Raw genomic sequence first — 23,437 nt, forward strand, 5'->3', positions numbered from 1 at the left:
CAAAGCATATTTGGTTCTATGTGATCATGGCATGGTATAGTAGATGAATTGCGAAAATCATGTAAAGCAAGCATGACAATATCATCGCATGAAAAACAAAAACCAATGACCATCATCTCGTCATCTATGCCATAAGTGCAAATGGGATTTATTTTAATGGGGCATGCATAGTCACTATGTTGAGATTGAAATGAAGCAATATGGGAGATCTCACTAATAGCATATGACAAGTTCAATGGATTGTCAAACATGACGTGACCAATAGAATTTTCACATGATATCCTATGGAGCATAGCATCACAACTAGGCAACTCAACATGCTCATCATCATAGTCATAATAAATTGGTAAGTCATGACATGAAGAAGTCGCACTAGCATGAAGCATGGGAATGGGTGGATCAACATCATGCAAGCAATCATTGGTGAGATAGTCCACTAGTGGGACAAGAGAAGCATTGTCACCTATGTTACCTTCGGAACATCGCTCATGTGTGGTAGGTGAGGTGGTGAAGAACAAGTCATTGTCATCTTCATCTTGATGGAACCATGTGGGGGGTGCATCATCGTCCACCATGGCCATCTTTGTCTCCATTGGAGGTATGGACTCGTCGAGAATAGGCATGTCGTCATGTAGGAGACCTAGCACCAAAGAAGAAAACACACTTGGAGTAGAGGTTAAGTCGTTAGAAATCATAGTGGCATCACATGCCGTCTCAACTACCTCACTCACGAAGTGTTGTGGCTCACTCACTCCTTCTTGGATGCTCTCACTTGTATGGTTGGTGGAGTCACTCAAATGGCTCTCAACCTCACATAGGATGTGTGGCATGCTCTCAAGTGTGGGGCTAGTTGTGGTCACACTCATCCTCTCATAGGAAATGCACTCAATGTCATATATGGTGGAGTCACTCATGTCACTCATGTGGTGGTGGCTCTCCTCACATGGCAATTGGGACATCTCGTCATGTGTGGGTGTCGGAGAGGTGTAGGTGCAAATGTCTCCATGGTCATGTCGTAGTCGTAGCCGTGGATGAAGGCCGAAGATGGCACATCATCACTCTCCTCTAAGACCAAAGATAAGGTCTCATGTGCGCTCGCGTAGCTTGACCTGGAGTATGAGTCCAATATGGGCGCCGTCTTCATGTTGTTCAAGAGGTTCATGCTCGTCGCCGTGGTCGAAGGGAATGGCCCTTGCTCGACCTTCTTTTCACCGTCTTGTTGTTGGAGGCCCATATGATGTGGCACCTCATAGTTCATCTCCTTGACCGAAGGGAATTTCCCATGCTCGGCCATCATCCTTGAGGGGCTTCCGAAGATGGAAGTGTCTCCCTCACTTGTAGGTGTTCGCCTCGTTGTTGAAGATGTCGATGTAGGTGAACTCATGGGAAGTAGGCAAAGATGCCGTACGTCCAAAGGCGAAGATGCCTTGAGAACACTTGGCGAAGATGCCGAAGTGGTTGGTGTAGCCGTAGCTCTGTCTTGGTGGTGCTCGTCTCGCGGTCTTCTCTTGTGCTCATGAAGTTTGGTCATAGCTTGATGTAGAGCTTGTTGGGACTTGCAGTTAGGCGCTTGTGGAGCATCTTCATGATTATGGTGTCGTTGTCGCGCTTGAGCTCGTAGTAGATGTCGTTCGTCGTCGTCGTGCACATGATGCTTGGAGGTGACTTGCTCTTCATGACGATGTTGACGATGCTCGCCATGGAGATGTGGACGTGCACGACTTGCGCTTGCATCATTTTTGTGCTCCGAAGACTTGTGACTTGAACGTCGCCGCCTTGAGGATGATGAACGGGAAGAACGGTTGATCAACAAAGTCCGAATCTCCTCCATCCTTGCATCTTGCTCCTCCTTTTGTGCGGAAAGCTTGTTGTCGATGTAGTCCCTTTTCCTTGCTTCGGAGTGACGAATGTCGATGGAGATGTTCTCGATAAGTTCTCGCAATCTTGATTGTGCGCCTTGCATTTGTCGTTGTAGATCGAAGATTGACGATTTGGTCATGTAGTTGTTCGCGCCATCGTTGTTGTGGAAGACCGGAGATGAAATGCTTTGCCTATCCATCACAAGACTCGAGCAAATATGAGTGGGAGAAAGAGAAGAACTATACCAAATGTACCTTGACCGATGTTGAAAATGGATCAATGATCACTCAATAATGTAACAAGGAAATAGCACAATTGGTACCGATCTTGTCAATTCTCACACCTACACAAATAGGGCTTATGGTAGAGCTCGGTGAGGATAGTGGCACAAAAATTTGATGCAAAATGTTAGCAAGAGTCAATAATGTTGAAAGAGATTCACAAATTCACAAGTGAAACAAGTAGACCAATAGCAATATGTGGCACGCGGAAACGCACACACACATAGATAAATGGGGTCGTGCAACCAAGGAATGAGCACAAAATGTGGAGTCCATGGAAAACGCTCGTGTTGCACAACTCAAGAGAGACGCTAGCACGATTGCTCAATAGGCGGATACGACACTTGTGCACAACCTATGATATGCAAAATGGATAAACTTTCTATCCCAAGTATGCTATGTATGTATTGTTCCCGGTGTGTCTCTCAAGATGATCCAAGATGATCGGATATGACAATCTTATGCAATGTGTTAAGATGCTATGGCTATTGCTTACAAGCTTCTTTGCTATCTCTTTTTCTTAAAAGCTTATTCTTTTTTTTTATATGGCCACTTTGCGAAATGCACAAACCAAGATAGAAATTATGTATATGCAGGAACAAACTTGAGGCACACGAGATGATATGATACCAATATGATATGGTATGTATGCAATGGATGGTGTAGATCACTAATGTGCACAAGTAACGTTGCAGGCAATACTCAAATGGCTAGTCTCGATAGGCAAGTGACGCAAAAATGGGCTAGGGGTTATCAATGCAATTGCAAGAGGAATGTACAATGGTGTCGTCGAGGTTACCGTCCTTTGCGATGATGAGTGGCGGTGTTCTTGATGTAGATACCAAGATGATCGAGACTCGTCTCTAAGTAGCCAAAACACCTTAGGAAACGGAAAAACCGCAAACTCTAAATCTCAAATGACAAATGTCAAATGGTGGTAGCGGAATGCGGTGGTGGTGTTGCACTAGGCTATGCGGAAGTGGAATGATGGGTTATGCGAGTCGAAGTTGAAGTTGCCGTCCCTAAGTAGCCGAAACACCTTAGGAGACACAAGCCACAACTCAAACAAGCTCAAAACAAATTCGGGTTAAGTTGGGGTGGAAGTATATGGTGGGTAAGCCTATGCGGAAGTGGCGGTGGTGGTTGATGAAGAAACAACCGTCCCTAAGTAGCCGAAACACCCTAGGAGACTCAAATCACAACTCAATCAACCACTAACAAAAATACGGGACTACTTAGGCAATGCGTTCCATACTTTGACCCCCATAGTTTCCTCATACATATTAGGAGATTTTGATGCATTCCATACTTTGCATGATTCCCATAATTACTTGCACCATATGCATTCCATGAATAACAATGCTCTAGATATCACTAGTGATGCATTACATCCTTTGAGTCTCCATTATGCTATACATAATAACAAACCTCTCATGATGGATGACATGTTTCTATATCACGCATCTCATTTATTTAAGCATTGGATATTTTGTGCTAACCAACACCAGCACGTGCGCATCATGATGGATGATGTGTACATATACCACGCATACACAATTTTCCCTTTATGTTTATTTTGTGTAGGTACTCACGTATACTCGTCAACCTCTCAATCCCAAGAGTTGACGAAACGAGCTCTTGAGAGCAACAACGATTTGGGATCCCGTGGATTAGCATTCCCACCATTCCCTTCACGCAAGGATTACGCGCATCTCTTTTACTTGGCTCTCACACGGCTATGGGCTATTTACCAATTGTCACCTTATGTTCATTTTCCCATGTTCACTTTGCATGTTATGCTTGCTTATATGCCTTTGCCATGCAATTGTGACCCTTGCTTGCATTTACCCATGATTCACAATTATGCTACTTCTATGTGTATTTGCATGCTTGGTGGAGATCCTTGTTGCTATTGCCATGTTTATCATGTGCCTCATGCTATTGTTGATTCTTTTTTTGGGAGAGTCATGATGTTCCATTACTATTTACCTAGGACTTCTTGCCAATACAATGATGATACTTTCCTCATATCTTGCTTTCATGCTTCTGCTATGTGATGTGAATTATTCATGACCACCATTTGCATACATGACATGCTTGCCATGATTACCTCTAGTACATTGCATATTCGCACTACTAGCTTGCACCACTTGATCAATATGATTGCTTGCTTTGATGCATCACCCATATTTCATTCTTACTCGCTTTCTTGGGTTGATGACATATATGTTCATGCCTCTCCAATGATATATCTTGTTCATTGTCAATTGCCTCCAATTGTTTCATCTATGCTTATTGATCTTGGAGACTTGGACACTTTGCTTGTGATGCATGCTTGTTTGATTGAGCCTATTGTATTTGGTTGTTCTCGCATCATATGCCTCCATACTATGAAATGCTCCCTTGTCCTTTCTTATGATAAGAATGATGCATACACTTGTTGGGTATCTTACCACACGAATGATAGGTTTTGCACTTCCGCTAACCTCATTTTTTCCGAGTGTTTGTCATGTTCCTTGATTTTGAAGGATTCACAAGGCGGTACCATCACGAGACATATTGGTTATGTGAAGGCATACAAGATGCGCAACTCCAACATCCTTGAGACATTCCTAAAGGTGAACTCCTTCCCTTTGAGCCATCTGCAAATATGAATATTGGATGGGTCACTCTTTCATTGTTGTTTCCTTCTTGTTGTCTACATGATACATCTCGCGAACGGAGGAGCGACATTGGTGATTGGCTCTATGGACCTTCAAGTTGAGGAGTGCTAGGACTTAGTCGATTCACCACCGGACCAACTTTTCTACCACAACATTGAGTTATGGTACAACACCACCCATAACAAATTTGCATCTTATGCATGGATTGACACACATTAAGATTGCATTATTGCATCTTGTATTCCCATGTCATTCATGATATATGAGCTTGTGCATTTCCTTAGCAAGTTTGTTGTGATATTTCTTGATGGCATATTCTTACATCATGATAACATTGCCTACCATCAATTGCATGATAACATAATCATATTGAGCATCCATTGCCATATTCATGCTATTGATAAACCGTCTCACTATGACATCATTTTGCACTGTGGTTGCATTGATCCTATTCACGACACATTTGTGTGCACAATGAATGTTTTTCTTCCCATGAATGCTTTGCATATCATTCTATATCATCTTGTTAAGCTTCATGCGCTTTGTCACAAACAATATTGCCGAACGGACTCATTCTTACATGATGGACACCTTGTGTGCGCTAACCATTGTATTTTCGAGTGTCGCTTGTGTTTGCTCTTTTTGCATGTGTACCCCTTCGGAGACATCTTGGAGTACTTGGATTGCGCAATGCCTTCAACTCCGTCCAACTACAAGTCCGTCCACGACAACCGCTTCCATGGTGATGAGGATCACGATCCGAGGTCGGATCTTTCCCAAGGGGGAGGAGTTGATGCGGAGCATCCCACGTTCATCCCCATGTACACTCCGACTACTCTCCAACTTCCAAGGATACATAAGATGAGACCTCGACTATACACCATTGGACACAAGGTGAACTCGCTCCTCTTCGAACCATCACTTTCCATATGTGAGACATGGCTACTAGCTCAAATATATGGGTTGTGCATGACCAGGAACCAAGAGGGAGACCATGGACAAGACGGCGAGGACACCAAGCGCGAGGAACAAGAGGAAGAGTTACCAGGAAGCTACAGCTCTCGGACGTCCGACGACCTCTGGACGACCGACAACCTCCGGACGACCGACGATCTCCAGACGACCGACGCCTGGGGACTACACCAGCCAGATCGACCCCAACTGAGGCAACCTACAGCGCCCGGACGACCATCAGATGCCGGACGACCGGTGCCACGGCGACAGAACATGACTTACGGAAGTCCGAAGATCTACGGACGTCCGGACCGTCCCGAGCCTCCGGACGTCCGACACCCACCGGACGTCCGACGCCTGTGTGCGCACATGGATCGGGCCCGAGGCCCATGTACCCCTTCGCCCCTCACTTACCCCTTCGTGGCTCTAGACTATAAATAGATCTCCCCCTCATCCTTTCTAGGGTTAGCATTGGTTTAGCTCATATTTGAGATAGAGCTTTGCTCATCCACTTGGTTACCTTCTCCTCGGAGATCGCGCCTCCATCGGAGAAGATCCTTCCAAGCGGATTCAAGACCCCCTCTTGGGTGGCCCCATCAAGACCTCCTCACGGAGAAGAACCGATTACCCTTTGTATCGTCCGTTGTTGACTTTGGATCGTGTATTCCCCTTTGTGTTTCGAGGATCTAGCATATGTGTGACTATATCTTGTTGGTTTAGTGATTTTCTTTCGTGTTTTCCTCCGTTTCCCCCTCGTGTTCTTCGTGTTCTTCTTCGGGATTCGCTTCTTTCGTGAAAGATCGGCCGTTTAGGATTCCACCCTACATGAGTTGCCAGAACAAATCAGCCTCGATCGTCTCCTTCCTCTCCGGTCCGGCCGCTGAGCAGCGCAGCTCCCGATCGAGTCGAGACCAGGCCTAGTGTATGTGCACCTCAATAACTTGAGTCCACCTGCAGGAATCCTTCTTCTACGGTCAGACCCGCTGCAGCGACAGGTCGACATCGGATCGCGTCGGCGGTGAGCTGCGCCCTAAGCACATCCATGCACGCATCGCTGGCGTGGAAGCTCTCCCTAGCCAGCCGCTCATGCCCATGTCCGTCACTCGCCGCCCCGTACGGGCCAAGCCGCAAAACTTCATCGTCAGTCGATAGGACGGCGTCGAACGGTTTCACCACCTGCGGCGGGTTCCTGGGACATAGAAGCTCCCGTCGGTCCCTCCCACACCGGCTCCGCCGTGGCCTTTGGCTCCAACCCCGCGCCACAAGGAACTTGGTGGACCCAGCGCCATCGCAGGGCGCGTGCGCCACCCGCATACTCAGCGTGACGCCGCCGCACGTGAAGCGCATGACCTGGAGCGCAAGCGATGCCGATCCGCCGTCGCTATCGCCCGGCGCGAGGTGGTCGAGCAGCGGCGAGTCCGGCCTGTCTGCGTCGATGTCGGACACCAACATTTTCTTCGCCGTGAGGAAGAGGGCCACAGCATCCTCGTCGGTCCCGAATTGCATGACGCGGCCGTCGTCGCGGAGGAGGGAGCCAGCAAGCCACGGGAAGAGGCCTAGCGCATCGAGAACGCTGCCTGGAGAATGTCGAGCGGGTCGAGGGAGACCGGGTCGGCAGGGAAGAAGCGGACGACGCAGAATGAGATGTCGAGCACGTCGCGGTCGGCGTCGAGGCCGGAGAGATGCAGGGACGACGCCCGAGGTTGCGGCGCTGGGAGGAGCCTGAAGCTGTCCAGGACTAGCAGGTGCAACTGCGGTAGTGGCGGGGGCGGAGGCGCCGGCGGCTCCATACGGAGAGCTGTGCGTGCGGGTGGCACCCAGCCAGAAGGGGAGCCCGCGCTGTCACAGCGGTCGGCGGTGGGACGCCGAGACGCGCGCGGTGTACGTCGACGAGGTCACCTGCGTCGGCTGCCTCAAGTGCGCGCTCCTCCGGCGTCTAAAGTTTTCCCACCGAAGTATAGCCAACGTGGTCATCCTGCCACAGTATCTCGTGCATCTCCTCTCTGAACCGAGGCACCGCACGGCCACAAACAACTTGAACCCACGCCACCGCTGTTAGAGTAGCTTCAGATAAACACACACAAATGAGGTGGATTTAGTCTCACCTCTGATGAACACTGGCTAATAGGGAAGAACAGAGAGGAGACAGACAGAGTTGTTTTGGCGATGCTCTCAACCTTGTGTCATTTTCTCTTTCTTCCTTTTATTCAGCTAACCAACAAGGCTACCGAAAAACCAATCTACGATACAGTTCTTGCGCGCCATCCCACGGATGCAATCGTGGCCAAGTCATCCCAGTTTTACACAAAACAAACTAACTGAAAAATCTATCCTATGAACAGGACCAAGTCAGAAACGTGTTCTAGTTCACATTACTACATATCTTACATATAAGCATAAACTGAAACTAACATGACATGTTCTGCCTCTCGTCCCGGCGCCATACGGCCACAGCACAGCAGGAAGGACGGCTGCGTGCTTCCGAGTAGCCGCCATGAGAGCGGGAGCACGGCCCCAGCCGCCGCCAGTCCGTGAACGCGCTCACGCCGCGCCGCCCCGCCGTGACACCGCCCTCCCCACGCCCCAACTCCTGCAGGTCGCAGCGCGTAAACCTCGTTAAGCACCACGGCCATGTCCGGGTGGCTCCACTTCTGTAGCGCCCGGTAGGCGGCCTTGAAGTCGGCCTGCGGCGATGAGGGCTCCACCCCCAGCAGTGGTCGTAGTCCGTCGCCGACAACGAGCCCGCATGGGCACTAGTGCTGGACGGGCGGTACACGGACCCGAAGCTGCCGCTCCCACGCGAAGCTCCTCGACGAACGGGAGGTGGTGATCAAGCGCGCCGAGCGAGAGCGTCCACCAGCGCGCGGCAGCGGCGGCTGTTCGACACGGCGTGGGCACGGGCGGTCGGTGATGTGGGAAGTGGTGGTGAACCTGGATTGGGCCGTGACGCTCTACGAGGAGTGCGTCGTCCGGTCGGCGAGCAGCGGGCGGAACAACAGTTTCGCGGCGAGGATGCGCGACCCTGCCGCGGGGACGTACTTGCCGGCATAGCTATCACCAGCGAGGAAGAAGGGCCGCGCGCGGAAGTGAGCCGGGCTGGCGTCGAAGGACTCGAGCGCGGCAAGGACGTGCTCGGCGATGGCGGGCTGGCTCCGCGGGATGTCTGTGGTGGACGGCGCGGCGTTGAAGCCGGTGCCGAGCGGGCTGTCGAGGAAGAGCAGCCCGAAGCAGCGGTTCCTAGCGAAGGGGTTGCGGGAAATGGATGCGCCATTGCCGGGGCGGCAGCTGAGAGAATAGGGACCGAGCTGGAGGAAGTTGCTGAGCAGGCCGGGGCAGCCGGGGCCACCCTCAAGCCAGAGGAGCAGCGGCGTGTCGGCCGGCGCGGTGAGCGAGGCACTGGCCTCGTAGAAGGCGAAGAAGAGCGAGGCGTCGGTGGACGGGTCGACGGGGAGGTAGCCGGAGCTTGTCGGGAGCGCCGCTCTTGGAAACGCCGCATCAGCCGAGGCCGAGACAACGGCAACGCCGAGAAGAACCAGTAGCTGCACCCGAAATACAGAGAGCTGCATGCATACGTGCATGCTGCTCTCGCCGGCACCTCGCAAGGAGCAGATCTTTTGTTCTGGCAACTTTGCAAAAAAAAACCTGCGTGCATGGCGTGTTCGAGCGAGCTGGCAGATCTGGCAGTCAAAGTACACTTGGGGGCGGTTGACTCGGGCCAAATCAGCACATACGTACACAAAACCGTATAATGGATCGTAGATGACCCCTAGAACAAGTTTGGTGACTGTATTTCGGGTATTTGTAACCACAAGGACTAAAGCTAGCGCGAGCGCAAGTAATAGGACCTGTAGTGAATTTTTCTCTTTTTTTATTATGCGTGCCAGTTATTGTACACAATCGTACTGAACATGTAGAGAAAAAGAGAAGACCGTTGCGTGGGAATATAATGTCATGCAGACGCCGCTCCATGGTGGGCGAAGTGGCCCCCCTCCTGCCATTCCAGATTGTATTCCAGAGGAAGATAACTGTTCAGATGGGGATTCATAGGGAGCCGACCACTCCTATTTACCACCTGAGGTGTTTGCTCTAACCTGGCATGTTGGTCATATCATGCATATGGCGCCTCGCATTGCATACATTATACATCTTATATGTCATCAGCTTAGTTTAGATTTGCTTTGTGTGAATGCCACCTGTTTGGTTTCTATATCGTACTCCCACCGTTCCTAAATATTTTTCTTTTTAGACTACATACGAAGCAAAATGAGTGAATCCACACCCTAAAATATGTCTGCATACATCCGTATGTGGTAGTCCATTTGAAATCTCTAAAAAGACAAATATTTAGGAACGGAGGGAGTATATGGGAATTATGCAATGCCATCTTCTTTAGCCACGCATCATATACGTGAATCATGCAATGTCATCCTGTTTAGCCAGTCATCGTATATGTGAATTGTATCGTGCCATATTTTTTTCATAATGTATTCCATTTGTCAACAATGTTTATATATTCATCTACTCTTCCTGTGCATCAGCCATTTGAGTCGGTCATGGGAAAATCTGGAGTGAAAACAAGGTCTTCTGAGCAGTCAGTGCTACCTGTCGATGCAGATTTCTTGCTGGTTACAGATAGCTCCTCAGAGGAGGATTCAGAGACAGATGATCAGTCGTATTCCCCCCCCCCCTGAGGTGCATGGTCTAACTTGGCAGGGTTATATTACTCATATCATGCATATGGTGTCTTGCATTGCCATGCCATCTGCTTAGATTGGACATGCTTTGTGTGAATGCCTCCTGTTTGCTTTCTATATCAGATATGTGAATTATGCAATGCCATGTTTTTCAGCCAGTTATCATATATGTGAATTATGCACCGCCATGTAGCCAGGCATCATATATGTGAATTATCTCATGCCATCTTTTTTTCATTACGTATTCCATTTGTCGACAATCTTTGTATATTGAACTAATCTTCATGTGTATCAGCCATTTGAGCCGGTTATGGAAAAATCAGGAGTGAAAACAAGGTCTTCAAAGCAGACCATGGTACCTGTTGAAGCATATATCTCGATGGTTACAGGGAGCTCCTCAGAGGAGGATTCAGAGACAGATGACCAGTCCTATATCCCACCTGAGGTGTATGCTCTAAGTTGCAATGTCTATATTTCTCATATCATGCATATGGTGTCTTGCATTGCTTAGTTTAGACATCAGATGCCCAATATGGAATTCCATCTGCTTAGTTTATAGATAATACATGCGAGTGCCAGCTGCTTAGTATATGAATCAATTATGTTAATTGTATCATGCCATCCTGTATACTTAGACAACGTGTATGTGAATTATTTCATCCCAACCTATTTTAGAAAGACATCATATAGTTTTGTCATGTCATCCTGTTTAGATACTCATCATATGTTGAATTATGCCATTATATCCTGTTATGTTATCCATCATATATCTGAAACTGTGTCATGCTATCCTGTTTAGTTAGGCATCATATATATGAAATTGTGTCATGCTGTCATGTTTGGTTAGACAATATATATGTGAATTACCACATCTATCTATCATACAATGGTTGTACGTTCAATTTCTTTTCTTGTTTATCAGCCATTTGAATTGGAGGGGGTGATGGCAGTATCTAAGGGAGCAAAAACCCGCTCTTCACAAAAGACAGTGCTACCCGTCGATGCAGATAGAACCATGGTTGTATTGTCCCACAAACTAGCCCCACGACACATAATCGAGACTCTTCCAGATTGCACACTTACACCTTTGGGAAGAGAACCAGCTACAACCCATCTAACCCCAACCCCAGCGGATAGTAACCCACTTCTAGTTGACAAAGCACCATGTCCACCATAGAGTACCCCCACACGAGCAGTTTGTAAAGCAACTTCAATGCCCAAAGCACGAAGACCACCACAGCGAACCCAAACTCCACATTTAAAACAGAAGAGCAACTGTTGTCAGGTTAGATTCGGTAGCTATGGTCCATACTCCTTTTTTGTTGCATCACTGTATTTACTCATACCAACTACTTTCGAATTTGAAGGATCCAATTGAAACTCCAATGGCGCAACTGGATTGCTGTTCTAACTTCTTACTCTATGTTGATTTCAGTTTCAGTTGTATAAACGGTTATGTTCTCATGTGATGCACATTACAAGTGTTGCCAATGATGTGTAGTTTCTCACACTTATATTCTGTATATGCTGCTGTGTCTTAAAAATATATGAGTTGAACTGCGTCTCTATCTTGATTTGGCAACATAAACTAGAATGATATGGACAATACAGTGACCATAGTACATAGATATATGTTTGTTTCATGATGTTATCCTGTCCACCTTACTACTGAACCGGGTTACCAAAATGAGTTTCATATACTACATGCTAAACCTGTGATGTGTCTGCTTGTTTCTCTTGTAGTATGCGAACAGAATATTGGAGAAGAGCACCCCACTATGCAATGGTAGAGAATGTAATACTGAAGGTTCAAGATAGTGAGACAACCCTGTTGGTCTCCAAGAAAGGTGATAAAAATGATCTTGTAGACAGTGAGAAAACCCCAGAGTCCTGCATTGATGTAGTGTTCGAGTTACTGGCCAGTACCCTAGCACAAGCTCTTCGAACTCACTGCCTGAATCACTTCAGCTTCTTCAGTCTCAGCTACAAGCTAAAAGGCATCAGTCAGTTGTGCTGCGGCAAGAAGCCAAAGGACTGAGGAAGTCCCTGCAGAATTCAAAGGCAACAACAAGTGCTGGAGGATTTAAGCGCCAAACAAGAGAAAGTTAATAAGCTTGCTATGCATTTTGCCAGCATTATGGGTACCCATGATATTGTTTCTTGAGCTCTTCTGAAGTGGTTTCAGTTCTGGACTTGTTTTGCTGCGGTGTTTATTTGCACTGGTCGCCAAGTTTGACAACCAGTGTGTATGATATACTGCTTTGTTCCCTATATTTGCACTGGTGGCGAACTTTGATCCCCAGTGGATGTAATATGTGTAATAGCCGTGATAGCCTAGCGTAAGTTGCTTGCTTATTTATTTCCTTGTTGTCTTGTTTATTTGTTGGCTTGTAGTCAGTGCAGTTCATTTTCCGCGGTTTGCTAGTGGCCGCAATAACCTATTTTTTAAAACTAGTCCACAATAACCATGGGCTACATATTTTCTGTAGTTACCATGGGCCTCCTACGGGCCGTAGAAACAATGGGCCTTCTAAGGGCCGTAGAAACGATGGGCCTTCTACGGGCCATAGCATCAATGGGCCTTCTACATGCCGTATGATCGGTCGGCCAAACATGGGCCAATAACAGACCGCATTATGGGCAGTAAACGGGCTAGATTTGGAATCGTCCATTCATGGGCCGACCATAACGGGCCGTCATTAATCTGCCGTATTTGATGATGCTACGAAAACGGCCCACCGGATTAACGGGCCGCAAACGGACCGATTGTAACCACGGGCTGAATTTGGCCCACAAGTAGAAAAGGCCAGTAACGGGCCGTAAGTAACCGAATGCTGGAAATAAGCCCAAGAATAAATGGGCCCTGAGAAGGCCGAAAGATAACACAGGTTGGAAATAGCCCAATGGAATAATGGGCCGTTAATGGGTATAAAGCGGTACATTGTTCATTGCGAGCCAGATTCACCATGGGCCTTTAATGGGCCAAGAGTTACAAATGGCCTCGTATGGGCCGGAAGTTACAACGGGCTGAAATCATATTGGACGGCCCAGATGAAGCTACTGAGCTTAATTCCGGTAGGCCGTAATGGGCCGTGAGTTAGCGGGCCGTAAATGGGCTATGTATGAACATGCCGTTAACATGCTTTACGTGGGCCGGCCTGTTACCGTTTGACCAAGTCAAACGGACCGGCCTTTTCACCGAAATGGGCCTCTGTTGGGCCATGCCACGTGTCGACGTATCATAGGCGCCTCCTGTCCAATGAATGGATGACATCTGTCCCAACGGTGAGCCAACACGTGTTTCCTCCGACCAATGATAATTTTACACGTGGAAAATCCTCATTGGTCCGGGTTGTTATCGGGTTATCGGATCCAAAACCGGACCCGATAGCTAAAAGGCGACCCGTTTCGGTGGATGCCACGTGTCGGTCACCCTTGACGAAAGCACTTCTATGACGCGCGATTTATCGTCATGGAAGTGGACACTTCCGTGATGATAATTTTGATAATGTCATGGAACATTTCTACGACAGCACAGGTATGACTATCTTCATTCTGTCCTAAAATCGTCATGGATGTACATTTATGACAGAAAACGTGACCTACTATGACAAACACGTATCATCACGGAAGTGTATTTTTTGTAGTATTACTTCTTCTTCTGGCCGACTAGTTAACAGACCTGCAACAACAGAGTCATGACATTCCGAATTATGGATTAAACATGAGCCCCTATGGTGGTTTAAAAAAAGGAAGAAAAACATGCCGCCCTTCAACTTCTTATTTTCTTTCTGAGCAGCCGATAACTGAGCCTTTAAGCTCTCTATCTCTTCGGATTGTTTGTCGTTTTCCTCCTCGTGTTTTTTCTTCCCGGACATGCTCATTGCGGCCTTTTTCATTTCTGCTAGTTCGCCGGTGATGGCATTTAGCTGCGTCTGGTTTATCTTTAGCTCCCAGGATAGCACAGTATTCTTCTCTTTGGGAACCTGCGGGTCATATCGATCCTTAAATCGATTTGCATCACCGCTTCAAGTCTCGGGGGCTACTGGCATATGGCTATCAAAATTGCATAAACTTTTACCTTATATCCTTTGAGAATAGCTGATTGACTCCGGAAAGACCATCTCGAGCGGCTTGGATATATGCATCCACCGAGCTGAGTGCGGTAAATTCTTGCTCGTAGAAGGTCGGAGCATGCATGGCCTCTTTTCAATCGAAGGTGATTCATCACGCTCTCCACCTCGGAATTCGTGACAGATACGTCATCTGAATCCTCATGAGGCGGCGGAACCGGCATTGCATCAGCTCTCGTCCTAGTTGGCGAGTCCGACATTGGATTGGCTGACACTCGGCTAGCAGGGCGTTTTCCCACCGTCCGCCGCGTGTTTCTCCCTTCTCCTGAAATCCAGGTGTAAGAGATTTTAGACAATCCGGACTTATGCCCAGGCATGTATTAAGTGGACATACCTCTTGGAAGACTGTGAGGTTTCTACAGTGCTCCCGGACTCCTTTCATTTTGAACGACTACCCTGCGTAAGGGCCGCCCTTGAGGAGGTACGGTCCGCCGAGCACCGATCCTATTAAAGTCCGGATCAGCATAATGGACAAAGGTGCAAGTAGGGACTTTTTTTCAAGAGCCCTCCGAATACTTACGATGGATAAGGGATAGGGGCGGGGGTAGTCGGCGGTGATAGCCACTTCCGAGCCGTCAAGGCTCGCTTGATAAAATACCCCATCATCGAACTCTATGTATATATCCAGATCCTTGCGAAAGCCAGGGTCTCCGTCGCTATTGTGATCATCTGGCTGTGGGGCAGGACAGTGAACGTCCTCGATCATCTTCCGCCATGACTGTTTTAACAAAGAACAAATTGGATTAGCATGTCGTGACAACAATAAGGCAGCACAGGCAATTGAAATCTTACCCATTCAATGGGGTTGTACATGGAGTAACCTTCTCGACAGTTTAAGCGGAGGAAGTCTTCCTTTTCGCCCTTATATAGATCGGTCAAGATCACGACCAGTTCGGCCGGGGTATCTGGACCCCTGCGTCTGTAACGAGACACGTCATCTTCTCCGTTGTAGCACCATAAAGGAGTTACACTGGACTGGAGAGGCTCGACGCATCTTTTTATTGCAATGGCCATAACCTCGATTATCGAGAGCTTGGTATTGGCCAATAATCTGACCTTGCTGACTAATATTTTTATTTCCACACTGTCCTCCTCCTTGGGACTTCGGGGGCTCCAGTTGAGGCGCTTCCTTAGAGGAGCGCTGGAAAATTCAGGAAGGCCGCGCCGAACTGGGTCCGGCAGTGGGACGTCATCCATATAGAACCACTCCTAAGACCACTATGGGTATATCTCTTTGGGAGTTCCTACGAGGTATCCGGATCCGGCTATACGCCATACTTCGGCATCGCGCACTTCAAATATAGAGCCTCCTCGATGGCGGGGAACGAGGCAAAGAACTTCCTCCATAGTTCAAAATGGGCCTCGATGCCTAAGAACAATTCGCAAAGGGCAACGAAACCTGAGATGTGCATAATCGAACCTGGGGCAAGGTTGTGCAATTGAATGCCATAAAATTCCAATAGCCCCCTAAGAAAGGGATGGATTGGAAATCCTAGGACCCGGAATAGGAATGGGACGAAGCACACCCTCTCCTCCTTATTGGGGTTGGGGAAATTTTCAACCAACCGTCACGGAGACTAGATCTGTGAGGGGAAGATAATGTCGGGGGAAACGACACCTATGGAATCACTAGAATCCCTTTTGCTATGGTTGGCGGGCACGGGGCTGTGCAAAGAGCGGGTCTAGGAGCCAGCACGAGGATCGTTTACCCAGGTTCGGGCCACGAGGATGCGTAATACCCTAGTCCTGCTTTGGTGTATATTTGAGTGTTCTTGAGCTTTTGAACTAGCTATGGTGCGTGTGTCATTGAAAAGATCCGAATCCTTTTCCAGTACGCCGCGAGCCTCCTTTTATAGACAAAGGGGCTGCCACAGTGGCACACAGGAGGTGGAAAGCTATACAGTGGTCGAGCTTATCGCCTGTCATTACAGGACAAGGTGCATTAAATGCACAAATTAGGTGTCCACTTGCTTGATCGGGGGCGGTAACGAGGCTCGTCCCGCCCGTCGCCGCTCCGCCTTGTTCCGACACACGTCCAGGCCAAGGAGGCATGCAATGCCATGTAGGCTGGCAGGCTGCTGAGTTGGCGTGGTGGTAGAGTCTGCACGAAGATCTGCATGCCACCACGCAGGTGCTTGCTGAGTCGGCCTAGAGGCCGCCCGTCGCCATGTAGGTGCTCGCCTAGTTAATGGGCTGGCAGCTGTATGGGAATGGCGGTGGAGTCTTGGCAGATGTGGGCCTCGCGACGGCCCCGCAGCAAGCTACAGTAATTCTCTGCTAATGAGTCCACGTCACTTTGATTACTGTTGCTAATCTCTCGTTAGTTTGAAATCGATTCTAATTCAAATCCAAAATCCAGCAAACAATAAAAGTTTCAAATATTAAAACTAAAATGTTCGGAGTGAAAATATTGCATAGGTAATTATGGTGGAGAAACCAAACTTGTATAAAATGTTTAAATATTCCAATGGTAATAAAACAGTAGCAAAAACTATTATTTAAATACTTTTAAATAATAAATAATTACGAAACTATTTTATTTAGGTGCCAAAGTTATTGTGGCAGAGGTATATTTAGTAATACAAATTTGGGTGTTAATTATAAATTTTACAAACAAAAATAAATTGGGAAATAAAATAAAAACAGTAAAAGTATAATAAACTTAAAGTAGAACAAAAAGAAAGCAACCGAAAAGGAAACCCCCCCCCCCCCGGCCAACCGACCCAATAGACCGGCCCAGTCGGCCACCAGGCCAGCCCACCCCGACGCCTTAACCCCGCACTCCCCCGTGACCTAGAGCCACGCCCCCCCCCCCCCCCACTTCCCCAGTCCGCTCTCTCCTTCCCTGCCGATCTGGATCGGGATCGGCCCCAATCCCATCGCCCCTGACGCCCTGGGCCCGCCCGTCGCCATCCAGCGTTGCCCACGTCGTCGTCGTTCCGTCCTCTACTCCTCCTCGCCAGACGCTATCGCCGCCGTCGTCTCCGTCAACATAGGCCGTCCCCGTCCTCCTCCCCGAGCACCGCTCCCTTGTCCCTATGCACCGCCGTGAGCTCCCTTCCTTCCCCTCTGTCGCCAGCGTCGTCCACAGCACGCATGCGCGCACACCGCCCCATACGCGCGCCGAGCCGCGCCCCGAACGCCGCGCCTCGCTCGCCCCTGCTCCTGGCCGCGCCTGCCCGCGCGCGCTCGCGCGTCCTGCGCACGTTGCCGCCCCGGGGCCGTGGCCAACTCCCCGCGCCGCGACTGGACCGGCATCCCGTGCGCGCCCATCCTGGCCGTGCCTCACATGCGCCCCGCCCCGTGCGTGCCCACCGTGGCTGCCTCCCCCGCCTAGCCGACGCTGCTGCAGCTTGCCGGACCCGCCGCTGCTGCAGCCGCCGGACCCGCCGCTCGCCTCCGCCCTGCTTCCAACCGCCCACGGCCACCCCCGCCGGCCACCGCAACCACCTGTGCCTGCCTTCGATGCGCCACCTCCCGCTCAACCCTGCAGCCGTCGCTGCCCCGCCGTTGCCTCGCCGCGCTGCCCGCACTGGCCATCCCCTGCCGCCTGCCGCTTACCGCCGGCCGCGCCCGTGCCGGTCGACTGCATCGGCCGCACCCGCTCGGCCCGGCTCCGGCCTCGCCTCACTACCGGGCGGGCTGCGGCTTTACCCGCATCCGCCTGCCCGCTATGGCCCCAGGGGCCTTTGACAGCTGGGCCCCGCCCCATGTGTCTATGACAAGTGGGGTCCAGCCCCCAAAACGTCATATAAAAAAAAGTTTAAAAGAAATAAAAATATATGTTAATTAATTAATCAATTAATTAACTTAATTAATTTTGATTAATTAACTCATCTTAAGTAATGCACTAATTAAAGTATTAACTATTAATTAGTGAACAGCCTATGATAGTGGGACCCACACGTAAGTTTGACTAAGTCAACTGACCTGTTGACTGCTGACATCACCCTAACATCATGCTGACATCACCTTTCACTGTTCTGGATAATGTTCAATTTAAATAATTAAATAAATTTCAAAAAAAGCATAAAACTTGGATAAATCATAGAAAATAAACCGTAACTCGGATGAAGATACTTTGTACATGAAAGTTGCTCAGAACGACGAGACGAATCCGAATACACAACCCGTTCGTCCGCCACACATCCCTAGCATAGCAAACTCGCAACTTTCCCCCTCCGGTTCATTTGTCCGAAAACGTGAAACACCGGGAATACTTTCCCGGATGTTTTCCCCCTTCGCCGGTATTACCTAATGTCCCGTTAGGGAACACCTGGCACCGTTACTTGTCATGTCATGCATCGATATGCATCTACTTGCATTATATTTATTGTTTCTTCCCCCTCTTCTCTCGTTAGACACCGGGACCGACGCCGCTCCTACCCAGTATGACTACGGTGTTGACGACCCCTCCTTCTCGGCTGAGCTTCCAGGCAAGCCCCCCCCCTTGATCACCAGATATCACCTATTACTTCTCTCTACTGCTTGCATTAGAGTAGTGTAGCATGTTACTGCTTTCGGTTAATCCTATTCTGCTGCATAGCATGTCATTATTGCTACAATTGTTGATACCTTTACCTGCTATCCTAATGCTTAGTATAGGATGCTAGTGTTCCATCATTGGCCCTACACTCTTGTCCGTCTGCCATGCTATAGTACTGGGCTGTGATCACTTCGGGAGGTGATCACGGGCATATGCTATATACTGTATACTCTTACATTACTTATGATACTATTCGGAGATGGGGGCTGAAGGGGCAGGTGGCTCCATCCCGGTAGAATTGGGCCTGGGTTCCCGACGGCCCCCGACTGTTACTTTGTGGCGGAGCAACAGGGGAGGTTGAGACCACCTAGGAGAGAGGTGGGTCTGGCCCTGGTCGGCGTCCACGGTTACTTTAAAATAATACGCTTAACGAGTTCTTGGTATTTGATCTGAGTCTGGCCACTGGCCTATACGCACTAACCAACTACGCGGGAACAGTTATGGGCACTCGGCATCGTGGTATCAGCCGAAGCCTTCTTGACGTCAGCGACTGAGCGGCGCACGCCGGATTGGACCGTAAGCCTGCGCTTGTATTAAGGGGGCTAGGTCTGCTTCCGGCCGCGGCCGCAACGTGCAGGTGTGCAATGGGCGATGGGACCAGACCCCTGCGCGCATAGGATTTAGACCGGCGTGCTGACCTCTTTGTTGTGCTTAGGTAGGGCTGCGACGTGTTGATCTTCCGAGGCCGAGCATGACCCAGGAAAGTGTGTCCGGCCAAATGGGATCGAGCGTGTTAGGTAATGTGGTGCACCCTTGCAGGGAAGTTTATCTATTCGAATAGCCGTGATCTTCGGTAACAGGACGACCCAGAGTTGTACCTTGACCTTATGACAACTAGAACTGGATACTTATTAAAACACACCCTTCCAAGTGCCAGATATAACCCGGTGATCGCTCTTACACAGGGCGACGAGAGGAGGATCGCCGTGTAGGATTATGCTATGCGATGATACTTGGTGAACTTACCGTCTACTCTGTTCTACATGCTGCAAGATGGAGGCTGCCAGAAGCGTAGTCTTCAACAGGATTAGCTATCCCCCTCTTATTCTAGCATTCTGCAGTTCAGTCCAGCGATATGGCCCCTTTACACATATACCCATGCATATGTAGTATAGATCCTTGCTTGCGAGTAATTTGTATGAGTACTCACGGTTGCTTTGCTCCCCCTTTTCCCCCTTTTCCTTTCTTCCTGGTTGTCGCAACCAGATGCTGGAGCCCAGGAGCCAGACGCCACCGTCGATGACGAATCCTATTACACTAGAGGTGCCTACTACTACGTGCAGGCCACTGACGATGACCAGGAGTAGTTTAGGAGGATCCCAGGCAGGAGGCCTGCGCCTCTTTCGATCTGTATCCCAGTTTGTGCTAGCCATCTTATGGCACCTTGTTTAACTTATGTCTATACTCAGATATTGTTGCTTCCGCTGACTCGTCTATGATCGAGCACTCGTATTCGAGCCCTCGAGGCCCCTAGCTTGTATTATGATGCTTGTATGAATTATTCTATTTTTAGAGTTGTGTTGTGATATCTTCCTGTGAGTCCCTGATCTTGATCGTACATGTTTGCGTGTATGATTAGTGTCCGATTGAATCTGGGGCGTCACAAGTTGGTATCAGAGCCGACTGCCTGTAGGAATCCCCCTTCCAAACTCCTTGGCCGAAGTCGAGTCTAGTCATTGCAAAACTTTTACTAACATGGATGTGTGTCTTACGGACCCACGTCGCCATTGGGTGGTATTAGGATCTTTTATTCCTCGACCTATACTCTGGGACTCTAATCTCTCCCCTATTCGGGTTAAATGATTTTGCTAAAAAGACTAAATTTAGGTTCTCGAAAATACTTTCTCCCGGAGAGCCCCTCACTCCAGATGATCGCTTGCTACACCAGAAGATTCCGAAGATACTCTCCGAGGTTTTCCCGAGACCCTTGTGCCCACCGACTTTACAATCCCCTACCACCGATATACCCTTATGGATAACTACCTACAATTGTCGTTCATACCTTCATCCTCAGTTGCTCTTGTTATTACTAGATGCCCTAAATTGCTCTCCGTTGTTCCGAAAATCCTTTAAGCTTACTGCCTTGCAGTTCTTTACCACATGAATACCCCTATTGAAAATTCCTCGCACTAATTGAGTATCCGTTCATCCCCAGTTGTTCGTATGCTTCATAAGATACTCTGAAATACTATCCGACCTTCTGAGCATCCTCTTCAAACTATTGCTCTGCAAATACTTGTATGCTTACATTATGGATGCTCCCATATCACTAGCAATATTCACTAGTATCTTTTGACACCATCATTTTGATCCTATTGATTCAACATGTGTGCGAATGCACACAATCATGAATCGACCCTTCTAAATTATCTTTCTGGCTCAGACATCATTTTGAACATGAGCTGGTTCTCGACCAAACTATTTGTCGTCAATTGTGCCTCTGGTCTATCCAACTTATCTATCCTTGATCAGAGCGTCTGCTTCTGATCCTTTGTTTTGGAAATCATAATTCCTTTGTTATCTAAGCATCGAATTATTCAGATGTTCCATAATATGATGCCCATGCATTCTTTCTTCCTCTGATTGAGTACCGATACTCACATCAGCTCCGTTGTGGATCGCCCGATCCATTGTTGGATTTCATCTGACACCGTCCTTCATATTCAATAACCTTGTGAGCCTTTCCACGGGTATATAATGCCTTTGGTAAATTGTATCCTCTGCTTTGTCAACCATGCTCTACTTTTGAGCTTGTGTTATTTATTCCTGAAGTTCGTGGTATATGTTCTAAGAAGCCCCGATGGCTTGAACCTATGCTTTCCTTAATATGTGTGAACTCGAAAGTTTTCACGAGTCATACTCTTCTGGTATTTTGCCAGATAAAATTTCAACACTACAACTTCATCGAACGCGAGAAGTAAATGAAAGGTTATGCATTGGAGAAGTGGGAGTCGACCTTGAACTTTGTGTTCTTGCCCATGGACACGATGTAGATCCTATCATGGAAGCTTCTTGTAATAATAACTATTTCCTTGATAAATATCATCTGGTATCTGTGAATTGATCCTTTGCAACCGTGGTTCCGACCATGATTGTTCCCCTTTGATTCTATTTCTCGGACAAGTTAAAGTACTTGCCTTCTGTAGATCAGTATGCCTTCCCAACCTCTATTTTGTTCTACCTTCGAGTATTACCCCCTGGTATCTCGAGGATATCAACCCATTGCACTTCATCTTATGAATTTCTGATGAAGTAGTACCTTTCCCCATCATTGTCACTCCACGGGTTCTGGGTTGTCGTCAACCGAGAACACTATTTTGTGAATCGAATGAACACTGAGATTCGGTACTCCCAGTACTTTGTTGTTGAGAAGTTTAATACTCCATCACGTCTCTCCTAGCCTGATTGGCTACATCATTATCGTGGTAATTTTAACTGTGCTACCGGGTCCTTAATTCCGGAGTGCAACTTTAGATGATGAGCTAAGCTTACGCCGATTTTCTCGTCTTATCGTTCCACCTTGAACGACAAGCTTAAGTTCAAGTTTGTGTCATACTCATGGTCTCAAGAACATTTCGCTTCATCATTCCTTTGACTTGATGTCATCGCTGACCGATTACATCTCCATGAAACCTCTCGACAAAATTTGTCATGATCATTATCAACATTCCGAGTTCCTCCAGGATATCAATTGAATTCATGATGAGAAATACCATCCTTGCCCCTCGATGATTTGTGTTATCATCGGCAACATTCTTGCTTTCCGTTCAACACAAACTTGTTCATGTTTTGTGTTATACCTTGAGTGCCTTGCTATCCAGCATCTGTTCTTCTTTACCTTGGAGTATTACCATCTTTTATGTCAAGAATGTCATGGGAATTTCACCACCTCTTAAGAATACTTGATATAGTAATACTTCTCGCCATCTCCATTCATTTCTTGGTCCCCGTGTTGTTTCTAATCGGAATACCGGCAATTGAACTTTGATGTGTGAGTCCAAAATTCTAGCAACCCTATTGCTTTGAAGTGAATGGTTGATAGTTTCCTTCTAATTCTTTTGTTCATTAAGTCACCATTCTAACATTGATCGTGCAACCCAGCCCATAATTCGGGTGCACCTTTCAATCAATGTTTAATTGTGTATGCTTTCCTCGAGCATACACCATTATATCATTTGGTCTGACAAATGTTATCTCCTTGTTGACATGATTGTGGAAACCCCTCTTTTTGGAAATCTCGAGGAATGGTTGCTGAGTCCATTAGCCACCTCCTCATCATCTCCTTGATTTAATGATGAACTCTTGT

At 48.1% G+C, this 23,437-nt stretch overlaps 1 protein-coding gene and 1 pseudogene across 1 annotated transcript; both read right to left on the minus strand.

The window, feature by feature from the left end:
• Nucleotides 1-6,691: 6,691 nt before the first annotated feature.
• Nucleotides 6,692-7,548, minus strand: LOC109766941 (10-deacetylbaccatin III 10-O-acetyltransferase-like; annotated as a pseudogene).
• A 1,161-nt stretch (nt 7,549-8,709) lies between these two features.
• On the minus strand, nt 8,710-9,324 carry LOC109766942 (serine carboxypeptidase-like 50). The gene has a single exon (XM_020325694.1). It carries the CDS (start codon nt 9,322-9,324, stop codon nt 8,710-8,712), a length of 615 nt encoding a protein of 204 aa, XP_020181283.1.
• Between the last annotated feature and the right edge of the window lie 14,113 nt (nt 9,325-23,437).

This window comes from Aegilops tauschii, chromosome 6, assembly GCF_002575655.3.
Source record: "Aegilops tauschii subsp. strangulata cultivar AL8/78 chromosome 6, Aet v6.0, whole genome shotgun sequence".
Classification (NCBI taxonomy): Eukaryota; Viridiplantae; Streptophyta; class Magnoliopsida; order Poales; family Poaceae; genus Aegilops; species Aegilops tauschii.